The sequence below is a fragment of the Rhodnius prolixus genome, unplaced genomic scaffold (genome assembly GCF_049639745.1).
Source record: "Rhodnius prolixus isolate KJV_2025 unplaced genomic scaffold, Rpr scaffold_2, whole genome shotgun sequence".
In the NCBI taxonomy this organism is placed as follows: domain Eukaryota; kingdom Metazoa; phylum Arthropoda; class Insecta; order Hemiptera; family Reduviidae; genus Rhodnius; species Rhodnius prolixus.
Genome location: NW_027411592.1, coordinates 26,724,536 through 26,736,876, shown reverse-complemented (window position 1 = coordinate 26,736,876; position 12,341 = coordinate 26,724,536). Strand labels below are relative to the sequence as shown.

At 30.3% G+C, this 12,341-nt stretch overlaps 1 protein-coding gene across 4 annotated transcripts in view; it reads left to right on the top strand.

Moving 5' to 3' along the window:
- The window catches only part of mwh (multiple wing hairs), a 307,353-nt gene extending 297,691 nt beyond the window's left edge, over positions 1-9,662 (top strand). For all 4 annotated transcript variants that reach the window (XM_074118651.1, XM_074118649.1, XM_074118650.1 and 1 more), the window contains 5 exons: positions 2,079-2,340; positions 4,219-4,482; positions 4,632-4,796; positions 5,576-5,818; positions 7,366-9,662. In XM_074118651.1, coding sequence (XP_073974752.1) covers positions 2,079-2,340; positions 4,219-4,482; positions 4,632-4,796; positions 5,576-5,818; positions 7,366-8,367 — 1,936 coding nt within the window. In that variant the 3' untranslated portion in view covers positions 8,368-9,662. The remainder of the gene's footprint in view (positions 1-2,078; positions 2,341-4,218; positions 4,483-4,631; positions 4,797-5,575; positions 5,819-7,365) is intronic.
- The last annotated feature ends 2,679 nt before the right edge of the window (positions 9,663-12,341 follow it).

Below are 12,341 nucleotides of genomic sequence, written 5' to 3'. Positions count from 1 at the left end.
TAAAATATATATACAGGGTGTTCCAAGGTATAAGGATAAAGAATTTTTTTCGTAAACTAAGATAGTTAGAAAAAAATTAAAAAATATTTTAATAATGTAAAACTTTATTATACTAATAAAGATATTCGTGTACAGTGATAATTCCAGTCTTTCTATTTTTGTTTTTACTAACAGATGTTCAGAAGCCGTTTTCTTATTGATTTAGCTTGTGAAGTATGTTCTCACAACATATAGGCCGACTGAGGTCATCACGGTCCTCTATTATCAACCACAAATAATTAACGTTCTCCAGCACTATGTGGTTAACCATACTATGATTCCAGTGAATTTATTTATATGTAGAACGGAACAGTAAAATGCTGGACTATTACTACAAACAATCTTTACACTTGAACATCTAATTCCATCAAATATTTTATTTTTTTAAAAAAGTATCAATTAGAAACGTAAGGTTAATTTGTACTTTTTCTTTATTTATTAGTTTTAATTTATGAATGAAGTTGGTAATAGAGTGATGTTTTACATTATCCTCCAAGCGTTTTGGAAAGCTTTAGAGTTTTTAGAAACAAAAAGCTTAGATGTGACTTCATACTAAGCTTGAAGAATAAGAACTAAAGTTTGAAATAATAATAATAATAATACTTTATTAAGCACGTATAAAATTACAAAAATATAAGAAAAAGTACCATACGGCATGGAAAAACCGTCTGCCGGAGTACGCTAGTTTTTTAAAATTACAAACTTAATTAGTGTTTATAAATTGAAAAATGAGAAAGAACTAAACATTAGAAGTAAGACTGAAAAAAGAAAAAAGAAGATAAAGGAAAAAAGAAATAGAAAATTTGCCTCAATAAAACATAAAATAAAAGAAGATACATATAAAAAAAAAAAAAAATTAAACTGAAAATAATTAAAAGTAACATAAAGAATAATTAAATACAAATATAAAGTAAAGAATACAATTTAAAAATAAAAAATAATAAGCACAATAAACAAATAAAATAATATCTATAATAAAAGCTAACATAGAAGAGAACAAGTTGTTAGGGCTTAGAAATTAAAGGCCTGCACTAATTCATATCTGTAAGCCCAGGCGCGGCGGGCAAACTGAACAATCGACTGAATAGTGGTGCCATTCAGAATTGTGATAAGTTGCGGTCTGGATAGAGACCGGCAACCCATGTAAAGCAGCCTGAGCTCGACTAGTATGGTGCACTCGGCGATAAAATGGAAAACATCTTCCCTGGCACGAGAGTTACATAATGAACACATCACTATTGGACGCTCTAGCCAAGGGGTGTAATTTAACCACAACAACTCACACCTTAACTTAAAAAACCAACGCAGTTCGCAGAGGGTAACCTTCGGAACTTTTTCAGCTAATATGTCCATTGTAGGGGAGCTCTGACTAAGAACCTTGTACAATAGAAAGCGGTCTGAAGCTTGGGCCGACACTACAGCCTCCTCCAAGCGTCTTGGATCTAATTTCATCAAATATTTTATTTTTTTAAAAAAGTATCAATTAGAAACGTAAGGTTAATTTGTACTTTTTCTTTATTTATTAGTTTTAATTTATGAATTAAGTTGGTAATAGAGTGAAGTTTTACATTATCCTCCAAGCGTTTTGGAAAGCTTTAGAGTTTTTAGAAACAAAAAGCTTAGATGTGACTTCATACTAAGCTTGAAGAATAAGAAATAAAGTTTGAAATATACGTATATATTTTAGTGCAGTCTTTTATAGGTTCTCCATTTGAAGAACTTATCTCCGTCAGTAGTTATAACTGTTCCGCTGATGCTGAACGCACGGGCGTCGTCAGCTTCCAAGTTAGGAGGGGCAGCTTAAACTTGCATGGAATTTACAGGGAAAAAATAGACATGAAATATTTAATTTGTTTGGAAATAATTGATAATAATTATTGAAAAAGTGTTTGACCACTGATAAAGTAATTGTAGCTGTAAAACTACAACTTAACACGAATGTAGGACATTTAAAATTCCATAAGTAATTTTGAAAAAGAATTGTACACAAAATTGAAAGTAAATCTTTGTTTAACTAATTTTTTATTTATTTGTTTCAGTTTTGTCCAGGAATTCGTTAGTCCCGGTTTTGATGGTGTGACACATCTTTTGGAATTATTAAAAAGTGTACAGTCCACACAAGGCAATCAGACCGCAAGGCGGCAGAATATGGTTGAAGAATTATCGTGTTTACAGTGTCTAGCACATTGTTTGAGGTGTCCTGACACGCCTCGTAGATTGGCCCTCTCCTCTGCTGGACTCTTTACACTGTCTGCAGCAATCATGAGCAATCTGAACAAGTCTCGTATACTGGCTCTCCAAGTAATTATCAGATTAAAAATATACTTGTATAACTATAATTGTTTTCATTTTTTTATTTAATTATTTTGTAATTTGTAATTTTTTAAAGCGTTACCATTTACTTCTTTTGGTTTATAACTATTCTTAGAAAAATGGTGCGTAATTATTTGTGCAAATCGCTAGCCACGATTTTATTGTATCACGTAATTTCAGTACACATTTACTTCTTTTTAATATTCAACGCAGTAGAGCCTGGAAATGGTTCTTGTAGGTTCGAAGTTAAATCGAAACGTTAAAGTAATGAGACAATATGGCTGATAATAAGTCCTGTTTACACTGTTTCACATTTTCGAACATGGAAAGTTTTCCATGTTGATTGTGCTTTAATTTTGTTAGCCATTTTCGTTACTGCAAACATTAGCAAAGAGAATCGACATGGTTGCAGTGTTATTTGAAGCATTTTTCCAATCAAATTTATATTTGCGAGTTTTCTGAGAAAAATGCAACTTTTAGTACCCGTTTAAAGTGCAGGAAAAGTTACACTTTCCTACTCAATGTCAATTAATCTCGGAAGTATTTCTAGAATTTGAAGCATTTTATTTTACCAAAATGCTTCTCGTTAGATTATGCTTTTTTGTTTAATGATTTTTTTTTCCTAAAAGAACGGTTGATGGATTTTGTTTATTAGTGGAATACCAGTTTTACTTACTCAATTATTTGTCATTTTTATTGGAAATATTTTCTCATAAAAAGCAGCATTAAGTCGATTTGGTATTCTGTTAAATCTGTGACATTCATTTTATGAAGAGATTGCGGCTGTTTAGCTATAAGGTAGTAAAAACATTCTAAATCACTAAATTTTTAGATTTGACATATATTTTTTTCGGCGCATCGACTGCCTTGGTCATTAGCGCCCTCAATCATTTTTTATTTTCTCTTTCCTGTAGAGCTAGGATGGCATGTGCAATCCTACTGCTTTCAGTCACAACACCTTGCTAGGGTTAAGGTGGGGTTAAGCAGCATAACCCATATTGTTCATAAAATTTTTTGAAAGGAACTAACCATTTGAAATAAATCTGCTTTCTGACCTTGTGTCCGTAATAAAAAATGAGTGCTCATACCAAATATATATTTTAAATCCATCTAGATCTAAGATATTCTTTGTCCAGAACATAGCGGTTTGCTGTTATAATTAATTGTTCTGCACACTTTCTAATTACCCTAAACCTTTCAAGTTTTCTTCCATACAGTGATAAAGGCGACTGAGAAGACGTTAACCTTGCGACTTCAAAACTGGTAGTCCTCAAAGGATAACATCCTCCTATTATCGAAACTGTTGTTTATAAAGCTCCTAGTGAATCTATTTAAAAAAAACAGTTCATATTTAGAAACTGCTGAAGAAATATTATTTTTATTTAATTTTAATTACTCTACTGGGTCTGTCACTAATTGCCTTTTTTCGTCTTAAATTTAGAAGTGAAATCTTTCAGAAAAACACCAACAGAAAAAACCAAAAACAAATCTAACTGTTTCATACTCTCTAAGACATTACTCTTTATGACATAAATGATCTCCACTAACAAATGGCGAAATCTGTTGCACATTTTCCCTCTTTTTTGGTCATTTCACTCTTCAAATTATTTTTCCTCAATTCTAGATAATGGTATCTTCAGAAAAACGCAAATCTACTTTCAAATATTCTCTGTGGCTTTGCTCTTTATAAAATTGATAATCTTGATTAACAAATGATGAAATCTGGGTAATTTCGATTCAAATTCATCGATTTTAGATCGAGCTATTTTAGCGACTGCCGTTAGATACTCGAACGAATATCTTAATGTACAACATAAATAAATATCTTTACTTTACTTAATAATATGCTAAATATTTTCATTTCAGATTTTAAGAAAAATTTGTGAAGAGCCAGGAGGTAGCGGCTTCGTACCAGTATCAGATGCCATGTCCACAATGAGGTTGAAATATGGAGAACCGGTCAGATTTAAATTCCTCTGTGGCATGCTGAACAGTGCCTCTCCTGAGTTACTTGTAGCTGGTATCGCTTTTATTAACAGCTTCGTTGAATCGGCACCCTGTCCACAAGCTCGTCTTTATGTTCAAGCGGAGTTAGAACAGGCTGGGTATAATCCAGACCTCTTAGCTAAGGTTTGAATGATTTGTATTCTCAATTTTCAAAATAATTTAGTTGAAGATATGCATAGTATTTAATAGAACTAATAAATTATTTGACTTATTAAATAATTTAAACAATAGGAAATATCGTACATTGAAATTGATTTGTATATTTATTTCAGAACTTGTCGCTTAGTTCTTCAAATTTAGAGCCATTAAGGAATGAACTATTGAGATGGCAAAACTTGTACATAGATATTAATAAATTAAAGTACCATGAAGGGCAGCTAGTTAAAGAGGTGCACATGTTAAAAGATAAAATTAAGAACCTAGAGAAACAACTTCAGGTAACTGCTTCATTATTTATTTTTTAACAAAAAAGTAATGTGATACTTGCTCTCCGTGTGTAAGGAATTCAGTCTAATAATCAAGAAGATGATTATTTATTATTTTTATTTTACTTTCCCGAAAATTCAAAATGTTTAGTGTGTGCAAATCCGTTTGAAATTGACACATCAAATTTTGATGATCAAACAATTTCAGAAGTTCAAACCATGGTAGAGCATCATTAAATATTGAGTTAAATTAAATATCAAAAAATATTAGTAATTTATCCACTAAAATTCTCACCGACAATATTAGGTAAAACAAATTCTTACTTTTAAGAACTATCAAAATGTAACCATTTATTGACAAAGGCGGATTGCCTTCATGTAATTCAATGTATTTTACATTTTATAAACAAAGTAAAGACGTCATTCGATTTGAATAAGAAAAATTAAAGGCCTTAAACTGGTGAGAATTCGCCTTTCAAGTTAAATTTCCTCTCTCTACCCGTTCCAATTAATTGAGGATTGTTAAAAAACACAATGTGATTGGTTTGTGACCCTATTCGCAATTATTTTATGATAGTTAAATTTTTGTAAGCCAATACTTAGAAAAAAATAAATCTATTTGACCATTTGAATTATGCAATGTTTTTAACAGAATTAAAATGACTTCTTCGCAAAATTTTCCTCGTCTAGCTATAAAAAGTAATAAGTTATGCTGCAGACAGAATAATATTTCATAAATGTATTATATGAACTCACTAAAATATTAAGAAAGTATTTTTATAACTTTACAGATACTTCATGATGAAAAATCATTGGCATCTACTAATGAATCACGTTTGAAATCTCGATGTATTGAATTAGAAAGAGAAATATCTTCATTGAGAGGACTACCCACACAAGGTGGTTCAACGCCTGCCGAGGATGAGGGTATCAGTTCTTCAGGACAAGATGATGGAATAGAAAGAGAACCATTAATTTATGAAATGTACACTGTAAACAATGATGTAGCTGTAACAACCAAAGAAAAAGATGAGGTTTGTATAGTAATATAAACAAAGAAGCCATTTATTAAATATTCAATTACAGTAAGTATTATTCAGCTAATGATGAGTGGCGTCAGGTTTTTGGTGTTACGGTGTGCATATTTATTGCATGAATATGGTAGGATAAATTCGTGGGTGAATGTCTACAGAATTATTGTTTGGCTCTATCAGCTCTGTGACACATAAACATATGGTTGTAAAATTAAAATGCCTATACCAAAAAGTACCGCCAATGAAACTATTCAAATGACTTTTTATAGAGTATTTGACTTTTTAATCACATCTCTCCTCCAGAACTGCCATAAGAAGTAGAAAAATCCTAGGTAAATTTTCCCAATAAAAGGAATCTATGGGTATTTGAAGATTAAAAAAAGGAGGCGTTTTTCAAAAAAAAAAAAAAAAAAATCTAAAAATCTGAATGAGTTTGTTGACTCTTCTGGATATTTCTTTGATTGATTTTTGTCTAAAACTTTATTGCCAGGTTCTATGATGTCCCCCAGACAAAATTAACAAATTTAAACTTAATAAGATTTTATTTATTTATTATTTTTTTTAGTTATGATTACCACAACTCACCACTCAGTACTAATATTAAAATTAAAAGTAAACATTAACTTATAGACAAAAGATTTTCGAGGTCCCACGTTTCAGTGTCCCAAACATAATTTGGACATATGGTAAAACATAATTCGACTAGTTTTAAATTTAGATTTGTTTGATAATAAATAAAAAGTACAAAAACCAATTGTCATGGCTCGCCCAAATGCTCAATTTTTGTACTTAATAAATTCACCACATCACATCACTACTTCTCGTTCGTCACATTTAAGTTTTACACAATTGAATGGGCTATATTCTGCAAAGAAATATTATTATGCTACTAACTGTAAATGCTAAAAAGGATGATAAAAAAAAATTAATAAACTACATGTTGCAACAAGACCGCAGTAAATCTTCATTCATCATGCTGCTGTGATCTATTGGCTAATTTTTGAACTTACATCATTCTCACAATAATCCAAAATATTTATTTTCTTTTAATTATATTTCTTCAAGAGTTACCATATTTCTAAACTCACTTTAATTTATAAAACATTCTTTCGGACTCAGGGACCACTTATTTTCATTTACAAATCTGCAAGTTTGCAATAATATACTCAACTAGAATTAACAGAAAGCAAAAAGCAAGTTACAAATTAATCTTTGTGTAAATAATAAGCTGTATTTGTTCTATAAATTTATAAAGACTAAAGAATTTGTGTGTGTGTGCGTTAACTATTAGGATCGAATGACAGTATTTATATAATTGAATTTTAAACACAAAAAATAAATTTCTCAGATTGAACGCAAAGGAAATTTTCAAGTAATAGGCAGCTACATTATTGATTATTTTGCTTCATTTCTCCTTTTGAGTTACAGTAGAATTGATAATGCTTGAAATGATCAAACTGAGAGAATTAATACCCAGAGAAAATATTTAAAGAATGACATGTATTTTTCTTATACCTGTTAATTTTATTAACTCCTATTGCTTTCAGGAGGACACTACAATTGATGAAGTTATAGAAGAATTGGAAAATATAATAAATGATGCAGAGACTGATTACAAGGATGGCCTGGATACTGTGAGAATTAAAGGAAAAACAGCCTTAGCGTATTATACAAGATATTTACAAAGATCGGATAATGATTTATTTATTAATGGACTAGGAAATGAAAGTGAAGCGGAAATTGTACCAGAGAAAATAGTACCGCATCCACCAAGACGTTCCAAAAGTTTATTTTTAGAAAAAGAATACAATAATAATAATTTGTTTTTCGAAGACAATGAATCACAAGAAAATTCACATTCTGTACTGAGTACCTCTAATGAACAATTAACACAAGTATTTTATAATTCATCAAATAAAACTTATAACCAACGAGATAGAAATCATTTAAAAAGAAGAGAAACATTCCACTGTGGATTGTACGAAAATCAACAAAAAATGGAAATTAAACCCGAAATTAAAAGCAGAAGAGGAAGTTTGGATGCGGTATTTTATTATACGGATATTGAGCAGAATAAGAACAGTACCAAAATATATATAGAATCACATGAAGAAAGAAGGAAATCTAGAAGTATTGATAGAATTAGCGATGGAATAGATGCTTTAGCCGATATAGTTGTTACTGAAGATACAGATGTTTATAAGGGCAAGCTAACTGAGCCGATTCCCTTACAGAGAAACTTTGGTATCAATAAAAAGTCTGGCACTTCGCAGCAGACACTATCTTCAATGAAATGTGATGACATTAAATATGCAGCCGATCGAACAGTATTTCTACCTGTAAGAAACGAACCATCTCCTTCGCCAACACCTGCTCAGATGTTTACATTACAACGAGGACGTCTTAACGCTGGTTTATATTCTGGTCAATCTTCTAATGCACCACGGGTCACTATTTCGCCAATTGATTATTATAATAGACATCTTACCGGCGTTAATTTATCCATATCAACTGGCAAACTTTCTGATTTTCCTTCTGGTTTATATTAAAAACTGTAAGGTACAGTTTATTTTAATATTCCACTAGGCATTTTGTTATTGATCCATTTTCCAGAATAATGCTAGAACTTTAGCAGATAAGATTGCATATTTATTAATCAGTATGTAAACATCGTTAAGACATTACCTCAGGAAAATTAAGTAATAAATTATGTAAAACTGTAAATAAATGCAAATGAAGTCTCAAAAAAAGTAGGAAAAAATATTAATCCTAAGACATTTCTGTGCAATGCTTATAAATAAAATTATTTGTTCCACCTTGGAATTATTGCTTACATGAGACAATTTGCTCGATCTCATATAAGTTTTAGTTTGATTGTATGTTATACAAAAAATTTCTCTCTATTAGTTATAAATAACCGACAATTTAGTAGTAGTAACAAATTGTACATAAGAGCATATTTATACAGAAGTAAAGATGTACAAATTTAGAATTAAATCATTAATTAATAATAATAATAATAATAAAAGACAACTGAATTTCCAATATTATACATAAATTTCAAGAAACTAAATTATGATACCAGTAATGTCGTGCCACTGTGCTTTGAACTTGCTGGTCGGATATATTCGTGTCATTATTTACATCAACTTGTTCATAGAAGAGAAAAATTTACGCGTTCAGTAGGTACACACTGCATCCTCATCTTATTTACAGAACGTGACGCTCCCTAACAATACTCACTTTAATTTATGAAATCTATTAAAGAATAACAGTAGGAAATAAAAATGTTAAGTAAACTTCTTGAAGATATAATATGAACAAGAACTTTTCTGTTTTTAACCTTCTGATATAAGAATGTTTTAAATTAGTTATCAAGAAATTTGTGTAAAATTGTTTTTACCGTAGAACTCTTAACTTGTTGGCTAGCTACCTTTATTCCGTTCTCATACTTTTATTTTGTGTCATTGAACTAACTCGAACATTCTCCATCCTTAAGAAGACTTTTGACTGGTCATGTATGTCAAACGTAATGTACATATTTCGACACATTTTATAAAATCACTTTGTTTATCAAGACATCCTGAAGATTGGTGGAAGTCCAAAGCGGTTCTGTGAGCAAAAAAAAAAAAAAAAGAGAGAGAAAGAGAGTAGATGCCGAGGAAAAAATTTCAGATATTTTTCCTGGCTCAAACTACAAAACGAAAATAAATTTTAAGTTTGAATTATCAATATAACTTTGTCTAAAACAAGAGTTGGAAATTACAGATTTTTTTTTGTAATGTATGTAATCATTCTGTAATCTTAAATTAAAAAGAAAATAAAGTAATGTTGTATAGAAGAATATTTTTTACCTCATTTTTAGCTTATTTTTTACCATATTTTATAAATTACTTTAATGCTTACATTTAATGCTAAATCATGAAATATTACCAATTACACCTGATTTTCGGAAATAATTTTTGAAATAGGTCTTTATATTTGAAAATAATTACTGGTAAGTTCAACTTTGGACCTGTAAACAAGGGGACCACATTTAGTGTATCCAGATTTACTGCTTACAAAAGTTTTTTCTATTTTATGATTTTGATTATTATTTTTGCACATTGACTACTACTATTTTCACTTTATCATTATACTTTTTATTTTTTAATTTAAAACGCGACAATATCATAAGTCATAGGAGCCCTGAGTTTTTTTTTTTTTTTTTTCAGTGCATTGCTGTTTTAGTTAATTCAGTCCGTCACCGGACAGTGAGGGTAAGAAGCTTTTAGAAAGAGAAAATATAAGAGCAGGCAGTTAGATTTGACCATGCGGTCTTTGCGTGGGAATCCTTATTGCTAACCACTAACCCTTCCCTCAAATCAATGAGGGAAGACACATTGTTTGGCAATCGAAGAGGGCAGAGAAACTTAAAAAAAAATTCTTGGTAATGATTTAATGTTCAATGTAACTGTCCAATGGTAACTTATTTGATCCGGCTTTAATCCAATTCCTAGTTTCCATGTTTCAGTCTAACTGGGCTGATCTTCAGACATCCTGAAAACCATTAACATCTTCTATCTATTCTCGTTCTCTGACGGTTTCCTATTAACAGTTAATCTTATGGAAATTCAGTAAGGATTATTCCTTATGGATCACAAGTATAATTACACTTTTAAAAGTATTAACCTAAATTTTTTCATACTTCTCCAGCTATTTTCAATTCATTACCTTCTTCAACGTGAGATTAAAGTCGTAGATATGCTGCCGAAATATTAGCATACCTAATTATATATTAGCTAGTAGTACCCACGAATAATTTAAAGTCCAGAGGACCTATATTTTGGTTTTGGTTTGGTTTAGATAAACTGTCATTAAGTAATGTGAATTTTATTTTCATTTAATATATTGTGTATTTTCCAATTTATTTATTCATTTTTGTACCACGTTTCTCTACTTTTACTAGCTACCGTTCTTTTCTTTTATTTGTTTCTTTAATAAATAGGATTGCTTCCTGGAAATAGCATATTTTTGATTGTTTATCAACTATCTAATTGTTCTTGTTTTACCTGTGATGACTACCTTAATGAACTTAAAAATGTTTTAAGAAGTCTGCCTGTTGGTTGATTGGAGATAATTACAATAAACTTTTCTCTTTCTTAACATGCATCAGGTATCTGATACATGAAATAACTCTCAATTCATATCTTCATGAAAATAGACATAACTTACTATCAAAAGACATGACAATGAGTATGTCATATCTTCTATGAAAAATACATAGTCATTTTGTTTAATTCTGCAATAAAACATAACAAAAATGTTGAACCTTTAATCTTCAAGTAGATAAACTGGTCGAGAAAGACTATTCACTCAGATTAGAAAAAAGTTATTTTAACTGTTGGCCTCACGCCACCGCAACGGAGATAGAGAATCAGTTTCAGAACCCACTAGATTGAGCACCTATTCAAATCTGTTGAATTAAACTAAGGAGTATGATGAAGCGCCCAAGACAATAGATTTTCGAGGTCCCACGTTTCAGTGTCCCAAACATAATTTGGACATAAGATAAAACATAATTCGATTAGTTTTAAATTTAGATTTGTTTGATAATAAATAATAAGTACAAAAACCAATTGCCATGGCTGGCCCAAATGCTCAATTTTTGTACTTAATAAATTCACCACAAGACAACACTACTTCTGGTTCGTCACATTTGAGTTTTACACAATTGAATGGGCCGTATTCTGCAAAGAAATATTATTATGCTACTAACTGTGAATGCTAAAAATGATGATAAAAAAAAAAAAAAAAAATTAATAAACTACATGTTGCAACAAGGCCGCAGTAAATCTTCATTCATCATGCTGCTGTGATCTATTGGCCAATTTTTGAACTTATATCATTCCCACAATAATCCAAAATATTTATTTTCTTTTAATTATATTTCTTCAAGAGTTACCATATTTCTACAAGCCCACCATACATTATCTAAAATATAAAGTATAAATCCATCCAAACAGAAACCAAAATTTAGAACTCTCATTCCAGAACCATCTTTTAGTAAGAAATTAGGCTGCTGATTCTAATAATCAAATCCTAATTAAATATTTCTACGCTACACCTAAATAAAAAATGATGACCGCTTATTTTGTCAAAAATACTGTCCTATTTAGTTATAAGTGTACATAATGAACCGTTATATATTTATATTTTTATTTTAATTATTGTCTATCTTATGTTATTACTTGCAGTAATGAAAAGGCAAAAATTGACGAATGGGCGAAACCTAATATGTATACAGTAAGACCTTTCAAGTACTAATGACAAATAATTGACTTTTTGTAACAATAATTGATTTTTTCTCTGGTAAAAACAGCCACACATAAAAAACTTTAATATTTTATATTTTAAATCACAACATGGCAATATTTTTTTTTTATCCAGCGTTCTCCGCTACATTATAGTTCTTACCGCCTCCACCAGTTGTCAAATTACAACATGGCAAGTTTTGTATTCTATCTCACCTACAGTCCCCACT